Source organism: Podarcis cretensis (genome assembly GCF_951804945.1).
Source record: "Podarcis cretensis genome assembly, chromosome: 9".
Lineage (NCBI taxonomy): Eukaryota > Metazoa > Chordata > Lepidosauria > Squamata > Lacertidae > Podarcis > Podarcis cretensis.
The window spans coordinates 73,285,610-73,310,228 of NC_137178.1; the positions used below are offsets into that span (position 1 = coordinate 73,285,610).

A 24,619-nucleotide genomic window follows, 5' to 3' on the forward strand; every position below is an offset into this window, starting at 1 on the left:
AACTACAACTATGCAAGTCAATAAATCGTCGGAATTTGGGGTGGGGTCCTTTTTTTCCTTTTACAAAATCTTCTGCCCATGCAGAAAAGCCCTCTTCTCCATTTCAGCCGCCTTTTGGGGCCAGGTGAACAAGAATGCAAATGCATTGCCTCCTTTTGCAAGTGGCAACCACCAGTTTTCAGGAGCGGGTTTGCAGTGTGATGTACGGCAGGCAGATTATCTCCCTGTTGGCAAGAGAGGGAGGGACGACAATTATACAGCAAAAAAGTGGCCTCAAGGAAGCCCAGTGACTTTGGAGAAAAGGCTTATCCTCCAAAGGGCAGCTGTTGTTTAGTAGAATTACGCCCCCAAAATAATAATAATAATAATAATGGGTGCAGCCCTAATATACCGTATTTTTCACTCCATAAGATGCACTTTTTCCCTCCTAAAAAGTAAGGGGAAATGTGTGTGCGAATGCAGACGGGAGGCTCTGCTCAGCACTCCCTTTAAAGAGCCGCGTGGAGCGTGTGTGCGGCTCTTGGGGGCTTTTCCCTGAGGAGGGAGAAGGGCAGCCTGTCAGTCCCTTCTCCCACCTCGCGGAAAACCCCCAAGAGCTGCACACACGCTCCACGCGGCTCTTTAAAGGGGGCGCTGAGCAGAGCCTCCCGCCTGCATTCGCATCTGGGATGCATACAGGCTCTGCTCACCGCTCCCTTGTAAGGGCTCCCTTCCGTCCCTCATCCCGCTTTGCTGGGAAGCCAGCAGAAGAGGCGCTACGCAGCTATCGCTCTTGTTCTGCTGGCTTCAGCGAGAGCTGCGCACCTTGCTCTGCTGACTTCTCAGTGAAGCGGGAGGAGGGACGGAAGGGTTTAAAGCAAGAAAAGCAAGAGCTACTTACATGCTCTGCGCAGAATATATTTTTTCTTGCTTTCCCCCTCTAAAAACTAGGTGCGTCTTATGGTCAGGTGTGTCTTATGGAGTGAAAAATACGGTAATTGTCCTGATACAGAGAGATCTATGTGCAGAAACAAGCTTCACTCAGCCAGCATTGATACAGAGATATGTTTGGATGCACATATCCATCTGGGTTCACTAAACTGAGCCACGTGTTCCTGCATTGCATGGGGTTGATCCTTGGGATTCTTCCAACTCTCCAATTCTATGATTCTGTGTACACATGCACATGTGTACATCACATTGTTCTCTGCTCCTTTGATGTCCATTTAGCACTTACTAGGATACTAGTACCTAAAAGCTTCTCCCTGTTTCAGAAGAGCTTTCCTGCATTTCTTCACATGTTTGCGTTTGTTTCTAGAATCTCTGAGAAGGGAGCTGTCTGAGCAACAGATAAAGAATAAAGAAAAGGAAGATCTCCAAGAGGAACTGAAGGCTATGATGACTGCGAAGAGGCAGCAGGTAAACTTCTTATTTCTCTACTATTGACCAGATGCCACCAATAAACTACTCTTGATCAGTTGCAACAAATCCTGTTTAAGATTTTAAATGGCTTCTACTGTTTGTTTGTTTGTTTGTTTTTGGTACAGAGTTCTCAGTTCAAAAGCCCATCAGTGTACTTTATATTTACTGTGTATTATAATAAGCTTGCCACTGTTGACAGTACTTTGGGATTGTTTCCACATGCACTTGTGTCAAATTTTACACCAGTCACCCAGATTCTGCATCAAGAGCAGAATTCTCTAGCCTGTATACTCATTCATTCATTCAGCCTTTATTGGCAAAAAGGTAAAGGGACCCCTGACCATTAGGTCCAGTTGTGGATGACTCAGGGGTTGCGGCGCTCATCTCGCTTTATTGGTCAAGGGAGCCGGTGTCATGTGGCCAGGTCATGTGGCCAGCATGACTAAGCTGCTTCTGGTAAACCAGAGCAGCACACGGAAACGCCGTTTACCTTCCCTCCGGAGAGGTACCTATTTATCTACTTGCACTTTGACGTGCTTTCGAACTGCTAGGTTGGCAGGAGCAGGGACTGAGCAATAGGAGCTCACCCTGTCGCGGGGATTCGAACCGCTGACCTTCTGATCAGCAAGTCCTTCGCTCTGTGGTTTAACCCACAGCGCCACCTGCGTCCCTTATTGGCATAGTTTGAGACAATAAAATCATAAAAACCACCCATAAATCATTGCTAATCCAGACATACTATAACTTGTATACATTATGCAATTGAAACAAATTTGTGGAGTCTCTTTTGCTATTTTACTTAGTGCTTTTTTAGGGTATTCGGGTATTCGGGCATAGCCAGCACCATGGAGAGCAGGGGGCAATTCTCCCCCCAAACATGCCTGCCTTCCCTTTCACCCCCATTGCTGGGCTCCTGTCATTAACATATACTGTTATATTTCTCTCAAATATCTTAACATGTGGCACACATATCACCGCCTAGAAGTATAAAAAGGTAAAGGGACCCCTGACCATGAGGTCCAGTCATGAACAACTCTGGGGTTTCGGTGCTCTTCTCGCTTTATTGGCCGAGGGAGCCGGCGTACAGCTTCCGGGTCATGTGGCCAGCATGACTAAGCCGCTTCTGGTGAACCAGAGCAGCACACGGAAACGCCGTTTACCTTCCCGTCTGAGCGGTACCTATTTATCTACTTGCACTTCGTGCTTTCGAACTGCTGGGTTGGCAGGAGCAGGGACCGAGCAACGGGAGCTCTCCCCGTTGCGGGGATTCGAACTGCTGACCTTCTGATCGGCAAGTCCTAGGCTTTGTGGTTTAACCCACAGCGCTGCCCGTGTCCCTCCTAGAAGTATACTTTGCCCCTTATGTGCTCCCCTAGATATTTTTTCTGGTGCTGCCACTGTGTGAGAGAGTCAACAAGCCATAGAGAACGCTAAGCACTAGAAATTGCATGGATTTTGTCAGCCATTGCCTGCAGCCACATTTTCAAGCCTGACCATCGCTTCCATAAGGGCTAACGGTCTGCTTTTTTTGCTAAATGAAAGCTCAAATTCTCAGGAAGCTGATTCCTGTGTCCATTACCACACCCTTTTCTGCACTGCTGTGGAATCATTGAATATACCTGATAATTTAAAGCTGGTGTAGCCAACGCTGTGCCCACTGTATGTTTGTTAGCTACAACTCCCATCAGTATGACCAGTGGTCAGGGATGACCACAACATATATAGAGGACATCATGGCTACCCCTGATTTAGAGAGACAAGCTCTGGCAAGGGGGAATTTCATACAGCTGCATGTTGAATAGACATGTGCAGCTATTTTCTGTTACTCAGCAAAAGACCCCCGAAACAGATCTTTATCCTTTTCTGCATTTTCTAAATGGAATGGTATCGTCCACATCCATAATGTGCAAACCTCAGTTTTTGCTATTTTCCTTAGGAAGAAAATTGCCAGAATCAGATGAAGTCTCTTAAAGATGAACTGGAAAAATGTCAGCATGAAAATTCTGGGCTCAAAAAGGAGAATGTCCTTCTTAAGGACACAATGGATCTGCTGACCGTAGATGTGGAACGACAGAAACAAACGTCTGCACAGCTTCAAGACAAGGAGAGCCAGCAGAGAAGGTTTACCACTGATATTTTGCTGCTTTCACCCTAGGGCCCAATCCACCCCCTAAATTTCAGGAATACTATCTCGTCCCCAACCACCATTGTTGAGGTAGGACATTAGAAGAGTGGGAATAGGACTATGTGGCCTTAGGCCTAGCTGAAAGCCCTTTGTGTGGAATGAGGTAAGACTTTGGCCTATCACACCAATAGTAGTAGCAGCAGTAGTAATTTATTTCTTGTACCCCACCCACAACACAGAGCTGTCTACGGAAAGTTGTATAATTGTTTATCTCTTTGACATCCGATGGGAGGGTGTTCCACAGGGCAGGTGCCACTACTGAGAAGGCCCTGTTGTGGATATGGGGGGATGATTAACAATTTTTTATGATTTTCAATTTTATACATTTCAGTAATATTACAATCATTTAAACATTTCAGAAGAATGGGAGCTTTTTACAAATTACCTAAAAAGACAACCAAATTAACTGGACTCCTTGGCAGGGTTTGAATAAACATACACAAATTATTGGTTGATAACATGATAGATAGATAAGGATATGTATAATTTTATAACATGCAGAGAATAATATGTGCTGAGAAATCAGAGAGGGGAGCTGAGGGAGGTATTGGGGAGAGGGTTTGAGGGGTGGGGAAAGGGAAAAAAAATGAATATGATATGTTTAGATAGCTTGTATGTTGAAATTGTTAATAAAAATATTTTTAAAAGAAAAAAGAAATAAACAACTATCTGACATCTGAAGGCAGCCCTGTTTAGGAAGGTTTCTAATGACTGATGTTTTAATGTATTTTTAATCTCCTGTTGGAAGCCGCCCAGAGTGGCTGGGGAAACCCAGCCAGATGTGGGGTATAGGTAATAAATTATTATTATTATTATTATTATTATTATTATTATTATTATTATTATGCATTTGAAATGAGACCTATTGTTTATTTTATGAATCACTTCCCATGAGTCATCCCAAACCTATATTCAAACGTGATGTGAAGTGAGATGTAGAAGAACAGGAAGAATGAAGCAATTGTGTTTCTGCTTTCCTTCGCAACACTCTAGTTTTCAAAGATTCGCTCCGTCTTGGCAGTTTTCTTTGTGTAGATCACCCATAGCCAGTGTGACTGCAGCAGTAGAGAAGCATTGCTGAGCTAATGCTCAGTTCGCCTTCTCCAAATGAAGAGCCTTTGCCCCCCCCACACACACACAATGTGCATTTTTTCATTGCATAGTTAGCTGTGAAATGAAATGTCAATCATACTTCATGAAATCTCACTTGATCTATGGAATGTTTCATATTTCATTTTCAAGCCGCTACAGCATGTTGAACAATTGTGTCCTCGATATTTATTTTTATTATACATTTTGATATCCCCATTTAAGGTTATTGGAAGAGGACCTTAAAATCAAACATAAAAGGGAAATTGACGTCTTGGAACAAGAACACCGCAAGGAGATTCAAAGCATGATGTCTGATTTCAGTAGTTCACAAGGCCTACTTCATGCGAAGATTGTCTCCTTGGAAAACCAGTATGTGGCTCTACGTGCCTAAGTGTGCAATATGTGTTAGACTAGTGAAGATGTTAATGTATAGTGATTTTTGATAATATGACTTTGTGTTTGCGTTCTGCGATCTTCCTCATGTGCTTTTCATCCTGTAATTGACACAGACTTAAAGAATTAGAAGAGAGGGAGCGAAAGAGGGAGCCGAGGCTGGAAGACCTACATCTTATAGGCTGCCTGCGGGATAAATTACATGAAAAAGAAGAGATGATCAAGGAATTAATGGTGAGATTTTATCCAGAAAATACTCACAGTACATGCTATAAAGCAGCTATTTTTGGATATGTTTTTCCCCCTTCCTTTCCATAACAACTTTACATTTCTTTGAATGCCCTGCTTGCAAACAACACAACAATCTTAATTTTTTAGAGTTATTAGGGGAAGTGAGAGGGAGGAATCCCCTCAGCTTCAGGATCTGTCCTTCCAGTGAGCACTCAGGGCTGATTTCCTTAAGAATGGAGAGGTTTGATCTTCTTGCAGTCCATGGGACTCTCAAGAGTCTCCTCCAGCACCATAATTCAAAAGCATCCATTCTTCGGCAATCGGCCTTCTTTATGGTCCAGCTCTCACTTCCATACATCACTACTGGGAACACCATATATTTAACTATGCGGACCTTTGTTGGCAAGGTGATGTCTCTGCTTTTTAAGATGTTGTCTAGGTTTGTCATTGCTTTTCTCCCAAGAAGCAGGCGTCTTTTAATTTCGTGGCTGCTGTCACCATCTGCAGTGATCATGGAGCCCAAGAAAGTAAAATCTCTCACTGCCTCCCTTTCTTCCACTTCTATTTGCCAGGAGGTGCCCAAAGGAATGATGGAAAAGTGGGGGAAGGAGAGAGGGAATAGATCTCCTCTGTTAAACCCTGTGCAACAGGCCCAGCTGTGTACCTGAAGGCAATAATCTATGCTCCTCAATTTTTCATTCAACACCCAGCTCTGTATTTCTGTTACCAGTTTGCCCCACACTCATTCAGGATTTGCGTGTTCAGACCTTTAAACCTCCCCCTTAAATAAATTCACACAAGACTCAAATTTTGGTTTGGTTTTTGGCAGAATTTAGGCCACAACTTTATTGATTACAGCAAGTGAGTGGTTGCATAGGCTCTGGTTCGACTAGCTCCCTGCACCATGGCAGGTAGCGCTGACCCAGGGTTCCAGCATAGGTCAGCCTAGGGTGAACACCTGGATAAGCGGAAAGCTGGGAACAGGCTATCTCTGCCACCCAAATGCCCCCCTGGACTCAGGCACAGGCACAACCCCCTCACAGAGGTTGACCAATCCATCAAGTCCTTGGATTCCTTTAACGGAATATTCTTCACATAGGGATGGTGAGAGCGTTCTCCCATCCCTGTCACCTGAACCAGAGCCTATCCACAACCTTACAAGTTGTGATGATTTGCTACGCAGCAGGTGGAACCCAAATGGCACCAGCCAGTCAGCCAAGTGGGGAAATTCCTGCCGTGCCCCTGTCCCAACGACAGACGACAGACGATGGCATAGCAAGGTCAAACGCAAAGCCCTAAAAGTAGAGAGAGGTGGGCGGGTGTTCTGATGCATGCACCGAAAGAGGAAGCTCTGGGTCACATGCATAGGTATATATAGGTCCCTTGATCCATTTAGCCTGCATTCCATTGGCCTGATTGAACCCTGTATCAAAGGACCTACCAACCGGATGTTGTGGCTATCCAAACGTACCCACCCACAACACAGGGTTTGGTTGCCAGGTCTCACCGCAACACGTGCCCTCTTTAAGGGAGGACACGATTAATCATTTCAGACTGTGTTTATTTTTTGGTTCAGACTCCATCAGGGGTTTTGATTTAAGTGCTCTAAAATAATATTAAAGCGGATGATCTATATAACCAGCACGTGTTTTTTCCTTGACAGGACGGAAGCAAACTTCAACATTCACTTTTGCCCAGTACAGAACCATGTCGCAACCGGTCCTTTTCTTTTAACACAAACCCCACTACGTGTTTGACTCCTATTGCAAAGGTAATACAAACAAAAGTCTATTAAATGATTAAATACCTAGGTAATATTAAAGGCCATGGGTGATACTTTCCCTTGAAATCAACAGACAATGAGTTTGAGCAGCATTGGATATTAATTGCAGAGAGCTGCAGCCAACTGCCTGTTTTCTGAGCACATATCTCTTTCCTTTCACAGAGTGATTAGATTGGGTGCAACCAGTAGTTATGGATTCATAGCCATATTTTGCTATGGTATATGCCTAATGCCAGGCAATAAAGAATGATACACATTGTGGGTTGTTAGTAAATGAAGTTTTACTCTGAGTAGAGCCACTGGCATTAATGGACCTGTTAATTTTGCATGCAACTCATTAAGTTTATTTTACAATATCAGGCCTCTGTCTCCATATTGGTGAAACCAATAAATACTGTCAGCTGGGAAGTCCCCAAGTCCAATCTTCTCTTCCCTCAGCCATGAACTCATGAGGTAGTCTTTGGCAAGTTTCCCAGCCTTAATCTCACATCTGCTGTATGGGGAATGATAAAACTGACCTACTTTCTTGGGCTGTTGTAAATATTGCTGAAGAACGTATGTGCCTTGAACGTTATTACATTCTGAGCAGTGAAGGTGGGTTTGAGGAGAGGGTACAACCTATTTTAATAATATTCAATGACAAGAAAGCATAAGGTACAAGGAAACAAGGACTGCCTCTGAAGACAGTTCAGAAACACTAGCTATTCAGCAGCCAGGTTGCTCACCAGAGCAAGACGGTTTGGGCATATTACACCAGTCCTGGTCCAACTGCACTGTCTACCAATTAGTTTCTGGGCCCAATTCAAAGTGCTGGTTTTGACCTATAAAGCCTTAAACAGCTCAGGACCGCAATACCTCAAAGACCACTGTTTTCCGTATGAACCTACCCAGACGCTGAGATCATCTTCTGAGGCCCTTCTTCGTGTGCCTCCTACTTGAGAGGTCCAGAGGGTGGCAAAACAGGGACTTCTCTGCAGTGGCTCCCCACCTGTGGAATGCTCTCCCCAGGGAAGTTTGCCTGGCGCCTTCATTATACACTTTAGGTGCAGGCAAAAACATTCTTTTTTAACCAGGCCTTTGGTTGATTTGATTGACATCCTATTCCCTTATAAAATGTGGGGTTTTGTGGGGGGCGGGGGGGTGTTATTGGGTTGTTGTTTTTATTTTTCTTGTGGTTTTATATTTTTATTTTATTCTGCGAACTGCCCTGAGACCTCTGGGTATAGGGCGATATATTAATTCACAGTGTTAAATATTAATAATAATGAGATAAGCAATTCTGTTCTCCTCATGAAGCAGAAGAAGAAAATGAATGAAGCTCCCAGCCGCATTGTCAGCGTTCCGAATTTAGCTTCCTATGCAAAAAGCTTTCTGAGTGGTGACTTGAGGCCTAAGAGAAATCCACCTCAGATTACAAAATCTACAAGTTTGGATCAGAATCCTGGCTGTGTCAGAGTGTGCTATCCATCAGTACAAGCCTTGGAGACCAAGCCAGCCCCAAGGTAAGTCATCAGTCTGTACTTACGGAGAGAAAGCTGTGATCCTGTATAAGAAAGCTACAATCCTGTACCATTCCTCCTGGTAAAGTTCCTCCTGGAAGTAAAGCCCTATTGAACCCACTGGTATTTACTTCTGAGTCACTACTGTTCATTTAACCAAAGTATTCTTAGACTTCAATAACAAAACATCATTCTAATCTGTTGGACAGTGGAACCAGCTCCCTCAGGAGGTTGTGGATGTTAGGGTGTGAAACCTAAGACGCTGGCAAGTTAGCAATGTCATGTGACTTTAAGTAGTCAAGCTCGTTAAGTTGTTAAGTTGCTCAGTATATAAAGAGTGTTTGTTTTCTCTGCTTGTGGGGGCGTGAAGCAAAAATGTCTGAAAGCTCCGGAGGTGTTTCTGTTATCTTTCTGCAATAAACCTGTCTTTGGAAAGACAGGCTTCCCTGTGTCATTATTTCTTTGCTGCTGAGACTCTGAAGCTTGTACTGCAACAAGAATCTCTGCACTGGACTTAATCAATGCTCTGCAAAGAGAACTGTTGCTGGTTGCGCAGCGGAAGCGTTTACTGGACCAGTACACAGACTCTCTTAGTGGACTCCCCTTCCTTGGAGGTATTTAAGCAGAGGTTGGGTGGCTATCTGTCATAGATGCTTTAGCTGAGATTCCTGCATCGCAGGGGGTTGGACTAGATGACCCTTGGGTCCCTTCCAACTCTTAAGATTCTATGCTCTCTAAAATGAGTCGTGTGGACAAGATCAAAAATGTTACTTCCTGTAAAATGAGTTCAGCAGTGCCTAGAATCTCTTGCTGAATACCAAGTGGAGCTCCAGAATTTTGGGGAAGAATAGAAACGACGATGAGAGAGTAAACAGGAATAAAGGAAACGAAATAGTCACGAAGTTTGTCAGCTTATTTAGAAAGACATGTTTCCCAGCAAAATAGGCTTGTTTAGCACCTGTTTAATGGCTACCGTCCCCAAACCACACAAGGTTTATTTGAGTGTTGGGAGTTTGGGTCTTTCTCCCCATAACAACTCCCCATAGCAACTTCCTAGAGACTCAAGCGAGCTCTGAAGTGCTAGGACTGACCTTTTTGGGTGTTTTATATTATATGACCTATATGAAGAAATGGGCACAAGCAATTATGTCATGCTCTGAGTAGACTTCCTAAAATCAATGGAAGTCAGTATAGACAATAGTGTAACTCTTAAGTGTAACTTAAGGCCTATGCAAACAGCAGTATCTTTTAACAAATAGGAGGTAGCAAGATTACAACCTATGAAATATTTCATTTCATTGGTGGTGGCATTTTAAAGGTAAAGGTAAAGGTACCTCTGCCCGTACGGGCCAGTCTTGACAGACTCTGGGGTTGTGCGCCCATCTCACTTAAGAGGCCAGGGGCCAGCGCTGTCCGGAGACACTTCCGGGTCACGTGGCCAGCGTAACATCGCTGCTCTGGCGAGCCAGAGTCGCACACGGAAACGCCGTTTACCTTCCCGCTGGTAAGCGGTCCCTATTTATCTACTTGCACCCGGAGGTGCTTTCGAACTGCTAGGTTGGCAGGCGCTGGGACCGAGCAGCGGGAGCGCACCCCGCCGCAGGGATTCGAACCACCGACCTTTCGATCGGCAAGCCCTAGGCGCTGAGGCTTTAACCTGGGTCCCATCCGGTGGCATTTTAGATCAAGATAATTCCTGGTATAAGATTTTTCTGACAGGGATAGTGGTTTGATGTGGCAGAATTTATTTCTTAGCTCCTGCTGTACGCACAGATGTATTACATATTTTGAGAATACAAAATTCAAATAAAGACGTCAGTGAGTAAGAAGTTGCTGACAGAAAACAGATTATATTAAAGCTGCTTTAGTAAAACCTCACGTCTTTCTTGCGTCATTTTTTAAGACAAGCTGAACATTCAGCGTACCTTCTTCATTTCACGGGATTTGCTCTCTGGAATATTTCAACGTACAGTAGCTTGAACTTCAAGCCAAAGCGAAGCTGGTGGAGCTGGACTGCTTTGCGGAATATCTTTAGTTGCCAAACCCTTGTTCCAGTCCTTGTTTATGCATGTATTTTGATGAGTTGCCTTGCCTTTTGATTGTATGGTCCCTAAAGTGGCTTACAAGATTGCAACAATATTGTGTCGGTGTTAAAAAAACAGCCCTCTTTGTCAAGAGATGTGCCCAGCATACACCTCCTTTCCGATTCTGCAGTCCCAGGGCAATTGGCAGTTAGGAATAGCATTGTTTTGGAATAGAGGGAAGAATCTTGCCCTCTGCAGCCATTTCTTCTTCCACTCATGACTCTGGTCAGGACTCAAAATGCAAACTTCTCTCTTCCAAGTGATTTCCAGTTCATGGGCAATATTACACAGTAATGCCAGTTACACAGAGTGCCAGTTACTGCTACCTCTGATTACTTCTATCTTCCAACTCATTTTTTACTTTATTTGTATTTTTTTTTTCTCTTCAGGCTGCAAAGTAATGAAACATCAGAACCCAAAGATGCTCAGAAACCGGACCCTCGCCATCAGGAGTGGTTTACAAAATACTTCTCTTTCTGAGAGAAACTATTTATAGAATATCCTACACGGATAGTACTGTTGATGTTAATTATTTATATAGTGCTTTGCAGAGTAAGATAAGCAAGATAACACAAGGACCATAAACTCACGAGGTTTGTTAGTGAGAGAACCATTAAATTTGATTTGACACAGCAAGAAATTAACATGATTTTTTTTTAAAAAAACACACCATATGGTTGAAACATTACCATAAATAAATAAGTGCTTTTTACATGGATGACCAATCTTCATGTATATACTATTTTATTTATGTTAATTTAAGACCCCTCTTAATATTTTATTTCTAATCAGCTTCAGTTCAATAGGATTCCCAGAGCAGCTTACAAAAGAATTACAACCCAAAACACTAAAACACATTTAGGTAGCACAGTAAACAAAGAAAGCAACATAGGACGAGAAGTTAAATTATATGTATTTGCATTTATACCAAATGCACGGTGACACTGAAAATTGCGCTTTTGGTGATGGCACACTTCAGTTTCTAGTCTGATGGGGTTTTTTTTAGCTCTATATTCATTCCAGTCTGAAATAGCAGGGATATCCAACTCCAAAGAATGTTCTTCAGCTCTATTAGGAATTGAGGACAATGTCACAGATGCAGCGCAGCCTACCAGGGTCACGATGCTGGAAACTTAATGCTACCCTACTTCATACTTCAGAGACAGAAGCCTTATCCCAGCGGTGTAGCTAGCCTCTCGGGGGCCCGAGAAGTGACAGGAAGACGCAAGCCCCACACTGCCGTTTTGGGCATCGCAGAGCCTGCAGGTGTCCAAGCCCACCATTTCATGAGAGCCAGTGTGGTGTAGTGGTTAAGAGCAGTAGTCTTGTAATCTGGGGAACCGGGTTCGCGTCTCTGCTCCTCCACATGCAGCTGCTGGGTGACCTTGGGCTAGTCACACTTCTCTGAAGTCTCTCAGCCCCACTCACCTCACAGAGTGTTTGTTGTGGGGGAGGAAGGGAAGGAGAATGTTAGCCGCTTTGGGACTCCTGAAGGGGAGTGAAAGGCGGGATATCAAATCCAAACTCTTCGTGGCTCAGGCAAGTGGCTCAGGCAAGTGTCCTGTACCCTTGTCGCCTGCTACACCTCTGCATTATCCCTTTTACAATATAGTCAACTGGCTACGGCAGTTACTTATTTAAAACCACCACCAGACTCTTGGTAATGAGGCACTTCTTTCAGGCATTACTGCCTGCGCACACCAATCTGTCAGAAGCCTAAATATTAAATCCATTTGAAAATAAATACCTTGATTTCGCACAAACGGCGCATAAATATTGCTGTGTCTAGTGCAGGCTTCCCCAAACTTGGCCCTCCAGCTGTTTTGGGACTACAACTCCCATCTTCCCTAGCTAACAGGATCAGTGGTCAGGAATGATGGGAACTGTAGTCCCAAAACAGCTGGAGGGCTGAGTTTGGGGGTGCCTGGTCTAGTGAGTCGAGGTCAGTAAGGCCGCATACGGGAAAAGCTTCTGCTCCCCATTGTATATGCTTGCTTTTAATTTTTTAAAAACGGTTGTCTTCTACCTACCCAAACACCATGTAATGAACTGCTTCTGAAAACATCTTTGTGCCAAAAGCAGTTTGCCAGAAAGCTGAGAAACACAAGGACAGTGGTACCTCATGTTACGGACGGGATCTGTTCCGGAGGCCCGGCCGCAACGTGAAATGCCTGCAACTCGAAGTGCTGCGTCTGTGCAGGCACGCGGCACAATTTGGTGCTTCTGCGCAGGCGCAAAGCGTGATTTAGCACTTCTGTGCATGCGGCAAAACCCGGAAGTAACCTGTTCTGGTACTTCCGGGTTGCTGCAGGACGTAACACGAAAAGACGCAACGTGAAGCGGACCCAACACGAGGTATGACTGTATCTCTATATCATAAGAATACATGAAGGGTCCAGTTGGATCAGGCCAAAGGCCCATCCACCAACAGCTTTATGGTTCTTTGGATGCCAATATTTCATGGTGCATCTGTGCCCTGTAGTGACAGGTTACAAAATATGTTTTTCCTTGGTTAGGAAATAGTGTTCTTCTATTGTCTTTACCTTAACATCAAATCAAGCTAACTTCAGAACATCTGCATTATTTGGATTGTCACATTTAAATACATACAGCATCAAAGCCAAGTGTTAGTGTTCAAACTGTTCAGTTTTCAAGAAGCAAATTCAAGAACACCTATAATTTCAGCCAGCAATGTCAATATCCTATGTCAGATTACCAAACCCATTTGGAACTAGAATCTTTGGGAAATGTCAGAAGCAAAACAGTGTACTTGAAGGAAAGCCAAACAATTTTCTGAATAAAATAAGCCGAGGGTGCTTTGTATATATAAAACAAACTTATTGTTACGTGATCAAAATAAAAAATGAACATAACCTAAAACTCATTTGGTGATGCTATCAAAATAAAACTAAGTACACTATTTTCCCCCATGTGTGGTTTATTATCATTTTGTTGATTCAAACTAGAGAAAGTAGTTTGTTGATTTATAGTCAGATCCATGAAATTAAAGAAATTGTGCCTAGCTACATACATGTCATGAGTATTTTCTGTTCTTCCATTATAAAACAGGAACCTTGAACAGCAACGCTGATGCTGTTTTGAAGAGATAATTTAGAGCAACATGCTTCCGGGGACAAAAGAAAAAGACATGGCTTGAGACACAAAAGAAAAATACATAGGAAGCTGTGATGGCTGGCATTAAGAAAGCAATTGAGGTTGCAAAATAAAATAATAATAATAAAGTGGCCACTCTGAGTCTCCTCCCTTAGGCAGAAGGAACATAAAAAATAAGAGTATGTGCTGTAGAGCCCTTTGTTGAATTTCTTATACCATGAAAAAGAGGCAGTAGCAGAAAGAAAAACCCCAGGACCAAGTGCAGCGACCCAAAAGGCTATTTTGAGCACATCCAAAGGCTCAGCTACCGTTTTCAGCAGAGCCCCTTCCCCTTCCCCACTGACCACCAATGCAAATTTCAAAAGCAGACAAGCCCCAAACTGCATGCCTGAAGTAACCCTCTGAATTTCAGCCAATATTTTGTTCCACAGATCAGCCACTATATTTTGGGAACATGGCACACTACCTGTGAAGTTTGGGTTTTTTTTAAAATAAAAACACACTTATTCATTACTCCGACAAAACTACCCATGTGATATGTCAAAAACACCTATTTGCCGTTTCTTCAGCAGAAAGCATTTTAACAGCTCAGAGATATGCTTGCTTTCAGTCTGCCCCATAAGTAATTTGTTGGGCCAGGTGATTAATAAAAGTACAAAACCTAAACCAAGCCCCCATTCTGAGCTCTGCAAGGGCAAATGGCTTTGTCATCATTTTGTTATGCTTCTTGTTGTCACCTAAAAAATATCCATATGAAATTGCACCGTACAGACAATAGGAAGTCAATTGCGTTGTTCACGTTTGCTTGAGCGGTGCAGGAATGTTAGCCGACGCCTGCTCTAGATAGGCTAAGGATCCTTGAGGCATTTCAGCAGGCTTTTTGTGCTGGACATTGATGTCTTCCAGAACCTGCTGCCAGTGTCGCAGTTTACCCAAGTGCTTCTGAATCAGTGCTTCCTTCCTCTGCAGTTCATTTCTCAGTTCTGAAACATCCTACAGGAGAGAGAGGTACACAGGAAATTACAAGCAACAAGGAATCTCTTTTATTTAAGATCTGTTCCTATGCAACTGAAGAAATAATTCTCACAGCAAGCTATCCTTTCTGTTGTCACAAGAGGTTATATTCTTTTTAAATATTTGTACGATGCAAGTTTCAAAAGAAAAAGTAACATCTATTTCCCTCTCTGGACAATGCATTTCTTATAGGGATTTTGATAAGTGTCAATCTCTTCCTCTGTACTTCCTCTGTACTTTAGTTACTATTTAAGTGCGCTTGTAATGACTCTGAAACAGACTTTCAACCTTTGGACAAAGCTCTGAAAAAGGGAAGGATGACAAGACACATAAAGGACGAGTGCTTGGAGCAAGGCAGTGTTTTCCAACATCCAGTTATGTTTCCTCCCCCCAGCACATATATAATATTTTGAGTATTTAGTGTACTTTGCCCATATTCCTGCAGTTATCTTTACAACATTGAGACCATGGCAGAGGCAAAATGAGGACCATGGGCATTCCTGGTGCTCAGCTCAGCTGCTGAGAGTTAAGCAATTGCACTTAACTCTCCACACAAAATGAACATTTGTCCTTTTCTTGGTTACCATCAAGAACTATGATAGACTATATTGGAATGCATACCTTGCAACTTTAAAGCAGCGCCTGCCTGCTAAAAGTTGATTAAAACATAAATTGCTTTAGTGTGGTCACAGGGTTAAAATTATGCTCCTCAGGAAGGAGGCCCAACAACAAATTTTCAACATGCTCTAACCAAGGTTTTCTGCAAATTTTGCAGTTGATTAATTTTCCCCAGCAGTTCTAAAACTACTACACAACGCAAATGTTCCCTAAAATGACACTCCTAACCCCACATACCTGAGAGTAAGCCCACTGAATTCAACAGGACTTACTGCTGTGGAAACCATGGTCAGGATTGTGCTGCACTAATCTGAACACATACAGTTATGAGATTGTTTGGACAGGAAAAAACCTTCATCTGTCTGTTACTGGCCAAGTAAACTGTATGTGGAGTCAAAGGTAAAGGGACCCCTGACCATTAGGTCCAGTCGTGACCGACACTGGGGTTGCGGCGCTCATCTCGCTTTACTGGCCGAGGGAGCCAGTGTACAGCTTCTGGGTCATGTGGCCAGCAGGACTAAACCGCTTCTGGCGAACCAGAGCAGCGCACGGAAACGCTGTTTACCTTCCCGCCGGAGTGGTACCTATTTATCTACTTGCACTTTGACATGCCAGGTTGGCAGGAGCAGGAACTGAACAATGGGAGCTCATCCCGTTGCGGGGATAAGAACCGCCGACCTTCTGATCGGCAAGTCCTAAGCTCTGTGGTTTAACCCACAGCGCCACCCGCGTCCCTATGTGGATTTAACTCCATTGTATTTATTAAATTATTTTTATCCATTTAAGACTGAACTAAACGAATGAATCAAAGACCAAAGTATCAGTCAACATATATCTGCTTACTTTGTCATACCTCTGTGTATAGATTTAGATGTCATGTTCAAGCCTAGAGGAAAACCCAGCACGTACCTCTTTAATTACTTGCTCTGGTTTCTGGACACATAGCTGCAGCCTTTTTTGTAAGAAAAAGCATTCTGTTTGCCGTGCGACATCTAAAAATTTCTGGATACACTGGTCAACGCCTAATACACAGAGAGAGCAACAAGATTTTAAAGTTATTCCACAGGAAAATTGAACATTCATAACTTTACAAACCAGTTACCAACCAGGCTGTGATACGAGCAAAGTGAATTTTTTTGGCTAAAATTACTGCATTCTTAAAAACTTGCAAAAATGAGGTTTGTATAAAGTAGTTCATAGTTTAACAATCTTTTTTTTAAAAGGGAAAAAACAGAATGTTCAAAGTCAGGCAGTGGGCTGATAAAGAATATATAGGAACCTTGATTTTGCATGTTGTATACATAGTCTGCTAAAAATATAACCATTTGAACAAAAGAGTCATGTGAAAAAGGTAATTAAAACAAAAATTTGGATGAGAGGAAAAATAATCCTTCAGTTTTTGAATAGAAATCACATGTGTGATTTTACCACATGCATAAGAAGTTTTACCTCAATAGAATTCAAGTAATGGAGTTTAAGTGCACAGTAACACCATCTGTATCACAGACTAAACTGTATCACAAACTGTATCACAAACTGTATCACAAAGAGGACTAAACAACATCTTGAAAACTTAAGCCAATGCATATCAGATGCATCTGCCAATCTATGTCCCTCAGGATGTCAATATGTAAGTATGAGCATCATCCCAAGGGCAATAATAAATATGTAACAGGATTCCCTGATGGAGCCCTCCTGTAAGATAATCAGTAAAATGTGCCCAAGTAAAATATGCTTCTAATTGGGAGCACCAGATGTGGTCTAGCTACCAATGGTTTGGAAAACACTAAGTGAACAACTTTCCAGCCCTGCTGATTTTGCATAATCTAATTTATTTTACCTTAAGCAATTAATAATTGGTTGGATTAGTCCAGAGGAGTCTCAAAAAAGTTTACAATTTAAAAACCATTTAACCAAGCAACATCATAAAAAAGCAACAAGAGATAAAAACTAAATCAGCAAAATGCCATAAAACAGGCAAAGTGCATCTCATCAGCAGTTGCCCGTTTTTATTATCAGAAAGGTAATCAATTTATTCCTGCGGCCAATCAGATATTTCAAGCAAAAGTGCAATCCCAGATATTCTATGGTATCCCGCTATGGGTCCAAGCATATAACAGTGATATAAAAAAGATTCACTCCAGCTTTTTGAGACGTATTCTTGGACTCCCTCTTATGATCAAATATGAAACAATGTGTGCAGAAATAGGCATACACACAATGGAATACTGGGCATGGTCCACCTCAATAAAGTATTGGCTACGCTGCCATTTTCGCTGCCCTCCATCAAGTCTGCTCGCTGATTTGCTCAAAGACCCTTATAAATCAAGATGGTATCAGCACCTTGAAAAAAAAATTGAATCTTTAGGCATCGAGCTGGAGCTCCTGTACAATTCTAATGAGCAATATATTCTCCATAATATCCTAACTAGACTAAAGGATGTCGAGAGACAAAATATTATGGCAGCTGTAAACAAAATTTGCTCCCCCAGATTCTACGATTTAAATATCTTAGATTGCAGAGCCAATTACGTCTCTAAATTAATAATCCCAGCCCAACGTAGGGCTTTTATGCTGGCCCGTTTGAATGTTTTTCCCTCAGCATTTGTCTGGGGAAGATATCAAAACATTCCTAGAAGCAAGAGATTCTGCAGATGTTCTATGAATGTCCCGGACACTGTAGAGCATATCCTCTTTCATTGCCCATTGTACAGTACGCTCCGTCAACGCGTGCTGTCCCCCCTTTCGGGTGGTCTGGAACCCCAGCAAGCTGAATGTGTGGGACTCTACCTATCCGACGCTGACCAAAGGGTAACGGCGGGGGTAGCCGAGTTTTTGGCAGCAGTCCTCCAAGGAGCAGGTTAACAAGGAAAACCACTGATTCTATATGTATATATTTATATTTGTATGTAGCCAACTCCTGCCTTTTTATATATATCTCAAGGCTTTTATATGTTATTTTCCTTTTATGGTTTTACCTGCATAATGCCTAATAAAGGTTTGATAAGTAAGTAAGTAATAAAATAAAATAAAATCTAAGTTAAAATGAAGATGGAGGTACAGGCTTACCAGTTCTAATTTCTTCCTGGTCTGTACCATTGACATAATCTTGACTCACGAGAGAAGCAAAGCAAGCCTGGGTAATTAGAGAAATATATACAAGCAATTACTAGAAACAGAAGGACGTTCACAAACATGCCATTATGAGTATACAGCTTCCTCTTGTTTCCCATGAGCAAAGCTGAACCATCAAATGCATTTTGGCTTTCTAGGAAAAAACTCGTGGGCTTTTATTTCACACGCCAATAAATGAAGCATCTTTCTCCTCGACTGACAGAGATTATATCTGCCTTAATGGCATCAACTGTGATTTTATAAACACAAGTATATAGAAGGGGGGGGGAATGGTGAAGGGGGGAAGGGGCCATGAAATGTAGTATTGCGAGATCCAACTGAATCCTCAGGGCTAATAGATACTACAGAGGTACCTCGGTTTAAGAACAGCCCTGTTTACAAAGTATTCAGTTTACAAACTCCGCAAAACCAGAAGTAGCGTCCTGGTTTGTGAACTTTACCTCGGTCTATGAACGGAAGCCGAATGGTGGAAGGGCACCAGCAGCGGGAGGCCTCATTAGGGAAAGTGCGCCTCGGTTTAAGAACCGTTTTGGTTTAAGAAGGGACTTCTGGAACGGATTAAGTTCGTAAACTGAGGTACCACTGTATAACAATATAAACAGTTTTGGTTTCAACAACCAAGCAGGACTGGATACAATAAATATCTTGATAGGCAAGAGCACACTTCTTGTTAATGGCTCTAGAGCAGGCATGGCCAAACTTGGCCCTCCAGCTGTTTTGGGACTACAACTCCCATCATCCCTAGCTAACAGGACCAGTGGTCAGGGATGATGGGAATTGTAGTTCCAAAACAGCTGGAGGGCCCCTAGAGGGAGGGCTGCTCCACTGGAGAAACAAATGCTAGAGTCTAGAAACACACTCCACTACTATGACCCTTCTGGCCACTTCCAGTCCAAAACTGGTTTGACAACTTCCCAGCGCAAAGCAGCAGATCTCAGATCAATGTCACTCTCTGTCAATAGGAATAGGGGCAAGCAGGGACTTTAAAAGTCATCCAAAAATCCAGGCTGTGTTGCAAGCAATGATGCCTTTTCTCATTTTTGACTACGCTGAAAGGCACCCCAAGGGTCATCTAGTCCAATCCCCTGCAGTGCGGAAATCAATCCCCTGCAGTGCGGAAATCAAGCGGTCCTCAATCCAATATGGAACCCAAACAGCCCCCGCTTAGCTTTGCAAATATGCGTGCATGGAGGATTTTGGGCTAGGAGCCGCAGCCTCCACACCTGAAAAGTTATCAGGGTGTGATTACATTCAATGGAAGTAATAGTGCCACTGTATTCTGCTCTGGTCAGACCCCACCTGGAGTACTGTGTCCAGTTCTGGGCACCACAGTTCAGGAAGGACACTGACAAACTGGAACGTGTCCAGAGGAGGGCAACCAAAATGGTCAAAGGCCTGGAAACGATGCCTTATGAGGAACGGCTAAGGGAGCTGGGCATGTTTAGCCTGGAGAAGAGGAGGTTAAGGGGTGATATGATAGCCATGTTCAAATATATAAAAGGATGTCACATAGAGGAGGCAGAAAGGTTGTTTTCTGCTGCTCCAGAGCAGCGGACACGGAGCAATGGTTCCAAACTACAAGAAGGAAGATTCCACCTAACATTAGGAAGAACTTCCTGACAGTAAGAGCTGTTCGACAGTGGAATTTGCGGCCAAGGAGTGTGGTGGAGTCTCCTTCTTTGGAGGTCTTTAAGCAGAGGCTTGACAACCATATGTCAGGAGTGCTCTGATGGTGTTTCCTGCTTGGCAGGGGGTTGGACTTGATGGCCCTTGCGGTCTCTTCCAACTCTATGATTCTATGATTCTAAGGGTCTTCTGGTGCATTGCAGTGTTTCTCAAACTAGGGTCCCCAGCTGTTGTTGGGACTACAACTCCCATCATCCTTAGGTGGCAGGACCAGTGGTCCAGGATGCTAGGAGTTGTAGACCAACAAGAGCTGGGGGCCCAACTTTAAGAAACACTGCTTCAAGGCTAACAAACATTATTCTGTTCTGAAGTGGACCCTTGTTCCCAAAAGCATAGGCCATCACAAGTATATTGATCTTTCGAGGTGCTGCTAAGACAGCTGGTTGTTTTGGCAGCAACAGGCCAGAACAGCTGTCCCCCCCCCGGAAAGTAGTTAACACTGCAGAGCCGCCATCAAGCGACGTGCACTGCAAAGTGATCACGTGTTTGCTTTGGCAGAGCACTTTCCCCTTTTTCTTCTTCTTCCTAATTGTTTAAACCAACTCATGAACCAAGAATTTATACATTGACCACTAATAAAGAAACATATGTTGCAGATATTTTTCCACATTTATTATGCTATTTTTGTGATACACAAATGACATGAGAAAACTTGGTCTACTTATCTGTACAGAATTATTCTTGTTTATAAAACCCAATTTAAAAATAATAATCAAAAACTAAAATGTGCAACAATAACAACGTACATCCTTAAAATGTTTAATGTCAGTCGTTAATGAGGCCTGAATTAGAAAAGGCATGCAAGACCTGAGCTAGAAAGAGCGTTTTTAGGATTTGCACGGGCAAGATCCCCTTCTGGCTCTTGGGATTTGACAAGGGGGTGGAAATCCTCCAATGTGAGCCCGAAAGCTGCTCTGCACACAGGACATGTCCGAGTCTACAGTTTTTGAAAGGCTATATCCCATCACCTCCTGGCAAATAGAAGGGGAAGAAATGGAGGCAGTGAGAGATTTTACTTTCTTGGGCTCCATGATCACTGCAGATGGTAACAACAGTCCCGAAATTAAAAGACGCTTGCTTCTTGGGAGAAAAGCAATGACAAACCTAGACAGCATCTTAAAAAGCAGAGACATCACCTTGCCAACAAAGGTCCGTATAGTGAAAGCTATGGTTTTCCCTGGGACGCAGGTGGCGCTGTGGGTTAAAGCCTCAGTGCCTAGGGCTTGCCGATCGAAAGGTCGGCGGTTTGAATCCCTGCGGCGGGGTGCGCTCCCGCTGCTCGGTCCCAGCGCCTGCCAACCTAGCAGTTCGAAAGCACCTCCGGGTGCAAGTAGATAAATAGGGACCGCTTACCAGCGGGAAGGTAAACAGCGTTTCTGTGTGCGGCTCTGGCTCTGGCCAGAGCAGCTATGTCACGCTGGCCACGTGACCCGGAAGTGTCTCCGGACAGCGCTGGCCCCTGGCCTCTTAAGTGAGATGGGCGCACAACCCCAGAGTCTGTCAAGACTGGCCCGTACGGGCAGGGGTACCTTTACCTTTACCTTATGGTTTTCCCAGTAGTGATGTATGGAAGTGAGAGCTGGACCATAAAGAAGGCTGATCGCCAAAGAATTGATGCTTTTGAATTATGGTGCTGGAGGAGACTCTTGAGAGTCCCATGGACTGCAAGAAGATCAAACCTCTCCATTCTGAAGGAAATCAGCCCTGAGTGCTCACTGGAAGGACAGATCTTGAAGCTGAGGCTCCAATACTTTGCCCACCTCATGAGAAGAGAAGACTCCCTGGAAAAGACCCTGATGTTGGGAAAGATGGAGGGCACAAGGAGAAGGGGACGACGGAGGACGAGATGGTTGGGCAGTGTTCTCAAAGCTACCAGCATGAGTTTGACCAAACTGAGAGAGGCAGTGGAAGACAGGAGTGCCTGGCATGCTCTGGTCCATGGGGGTCACATAGAGTTGGACACGACTAAACATGTCCGTATTAAAAGGGGGGGGGATTGTTGAAACAGGAACCGGAAGTAAAGACCAGCTCTGTTTACCATTGTCCCCGTCTCTATGGTTAGGCAGGCCTCCTGTTCAAAGCGCTCCCCGTCCGAGGGAGGGACCCGGCAACGGCCCTCTCCCGCTCACTTTCCTTCATCCCCCCTCCTCCCCTTACAATCATGGTACCTCCCGTCGCGGCCTACCTCGAAAGACGCCTCCAGCTCGTCCACGAGGGTGCTGTTGGGGTTCCGCGGGCCCGCGGGGTTCGGCGGGAGGAGGCCGGCTGGCCCCGACACACCGGGGGCCACGGGCGGAGGAGGCGGCGGAGGAGGAGGAGGAGGGGGGACCGGGCCCTGGTTCCCGAACATCCCGCTCAGGCTGGCCGCCATGGCAACGGAGCGCAGGCCGGAAGTAGCCAGTGCGCAGGCGCGAGTTGGGAACGCGGTGACGCTCGGGGCGGGGTGACGTGAGCGGAGGGGGCGGGACCTTGGTACCTTTGCATTTGGACTTGGATTTGGAGGCCCCGCCCCCTCCGCTTGCTTTTTTGTGATTAGTGTGGTTTTTACCCATGGTTTAGCTAATCATTTTTTAAAAAATTAAACATTAATAGAATTAAATCTATGTATATTTATTTCTATTCATGCTTATATATTTTTCTGTTATTGCTGTGGTTTTTACCCATGGTTTAGCTAATCATTAAAAAAAAAATTAATAGAATTAAATCTATGTATATTTATTTCTATTCATGCTTATATTGTTTTTTTTTTGTTATTGCTGTGGTTTTTACCCATGTTTTAGCTATGTTCTTATTTTATCCATAAGTCACTGCGAGGGGAAATGGCAGAGTATAATTATAATTTTAATTGGTCCTAAGGCAAACATACAAGTAGCTTTCAAGTATCCATATTTTTAAATCCCATCCCTATATTTTTCAGTGTTGAATGGGTCCGTTTTTAATTCCATGCATATGTTCGCTTCCTTAAAAGCGCTGAGTAATGATAAGAGTATGTTTCCAGTACGGAGTTTGCTTTTGTCTCGATCAATGCAGCTAGTTTGTTATTTTCAGTGAAAGCCACCATCACAGTTCCAAAATCACTTTCTCAGGGAGCTGCAGCTAGTTGGCAGTTTGGGGCTTTATGCAACATTGTACATCACTTTGCCCTTAGATTAAATAATATCTCATCTGAGCCAGGCTGCCAATTCATGTTATGATGCACATATGGAAGTATTCGACTGTGGGAAATGACTGGCAGAATCCGGGACCAGGGAGAAGAGTCGGTGGAGGAAGATTGGAAGAAATTTAAAGACTATTTACAGAAACATTGTAAAATTAATAACTGTTAGAAGAATGTTGGAATAATATTATATGATTTTAGCAGAAATGATATAAAGGATTTGGGAATAATTGACTGTTAATTGGTGAAAGGACGAAAAGTAAAGTTACATTATATTAAGATAATTTATAGGATTAAAATCTTAAAAGAGGGAAAGGATTTGCTGAAATTGATAATTAACCTAGAATACAAAAAAGGGAGGTGTGAGGAGGTCAAGGAAATAAGCTAATGAAAGATAAGTAACGAGGAGATTTGATATATTTTTCTTTGTGTTTTTGTTTTTGTTTAATGGATTTTATTTTTCTGTTTTCTTATATTGTGATGTGTTTTTGTTAAATGTGGTATTTTTACTTTTTCTTTCTGTAACCTTTAAACTTTTAATAAATATATATATATATTTTAAAGGAAGTATTTGACTGTGAGCTCAATGGCAAAAGTTGTAGCTACTAGGTGTCTTTTATCTTGGACTGCTGCAATACCTTACCAAGCAAGATAAAAGCAGGTGCTTCTGGCAACAGATTCCAGGATTTACTCATGAGGTAGATACATGCAAACCATTTAGAGATCAGAGGAAAGAATAATCTTTGGTTGAGAAAATAGAAGTGCCCCACTCTGCCAGTGTTGAACTAGTGTATTAAAGTGCCTTATTCAAGCTCAGATCCTTGGCCCTTCTAGACAAGTACTGTTTGTTCAGACTAGCAAGCTACTCTCCAAAGTCTTGGGTAGGGAGGCATTTTTTAGCTCTATTAACAGAGGGTTTTTTTGCCAAAGTGCCAGGGATTGATTCTGGAACCACCTGGAGACAAAGCATGTCCTCTACCAGTTTCCCCTCTGTATCTTACGGAAATCTATTAAAGATGTCTTGGGAATCCTGGAATCCAATTTTACTTGGGTCTATTATTGGAAAAGTGACGCGGGTGGCGCTGTGGGTTAAACCACAGAGCTTAGGACTTGCCGATCAGAAGGTCGGCGGTTCTTTTCCCCACAACGGGATGTTCCTGCCAACCTGGCAGTTCAAAAGCACTTCAAAGTGCAAGTAGATAAATAGGTACCACTCCGGTGGGAAGG

At 43.3% G+C, this 24,619-nt stretch overlaps 2 protein-coding genes and 1 long non-coding RNA gene across 5 annotated transcripts in view; 2 read left to right on the forward strand and 1 right to left on the reverse strand.

Annotated features, from left to right (window-relative positions):
• Positions 1-14,510, forward strand: part of FAM184B (family with sequence similarity 184 member B) — a 78,325-nt gene extending 63,815 nt beyond the window's left edge. For 2 of the 3 annotated variants that reach the window (XM_079991518.1, XM_079991520.1), the window contains 7 exons: positions 1,298-1,398; positions 3,338-3,522; positions 4,901-5,047; positions 5,188-5,305; positions 6,966-7,073; positions 8,382-8,587; positions 11,058-14,510. In XM_079991518.1, the coding sequence (XP_079847644.1) occupies positions 1,298-1,398; positions 3,338-3,522; positions 4,901-5,047; positions 5,188-5,305; positions 6,966-7,073; positions 8,382-8,587; positions 11,058-11,148 (956 nt within the window). In that variant the 3' untranslated portion in view covers positions 11,149-14,510. The remainder of the gene's footprint in view (positions 1-1,297; positions 1,399-3,337; positions 3,523-4,900; positions 5,048-5,187; positions 5,306-6,965; positions 7,074-8,381; positions 8,588-11,057) is intronic. The other variant, XM_079991519.1, reaches the window with a different exon arrangement.
• The window catches only part of LOC307224693, a 146,624-nt gene that overhangs the window by 64,499 nt on the left and 57,506 nt on the right, over positions 1-24,619 (forward strand). The gene's annotated exons all lie outside the window — the stretch shown is intronic.
• On the reverse strand, positions 13,589-22,635 carry MED28 (mediator complex subunit 28). The gene is made up of 4 exons (XM_079991763.1): positions 22,421-22,635; positions 18,484-18,550; positions 16,324-16,436; positions 13,589-14,775 (listed from the first exon to the last, which is right to left on the reverse strand). Exons 1-4 carry the CDS (start codon positions 22,604-22,606, stop codon positions 14,578-14,580), a joined length of 564 nt encoding a protein of 187 aa, XP_079847889.1. The 5' UTR covers positions 22,607-22,635; the 3' UTR covers positions 13,589-14,577.

Bases quoted from the DNA above. Each gene is read 5' to 3' on its own strand.
- MED28 (XM_079991763.1), bottom strand. From the start codon at position 22,606: ATGGCGGCCAGCCTGAGCGGGATGTTCGGGAACCAGGGCCCGGTCCCC. The intron at 16,437-18,483 runs GTAAGCCTGTAC...TCTGTGTATTAG, and splicing joins CCAGGAAGAAATTAGAACTG to GCGTTGACCAGTGTATCCAG. The intron at 14,776-16,323 runs GTACGTGCTGGG...TCTCTCCTGTAG, and splicing joins CAGAGCAAGTAATTAAAGAG to GATGTTTCAGAACTGAGAAA.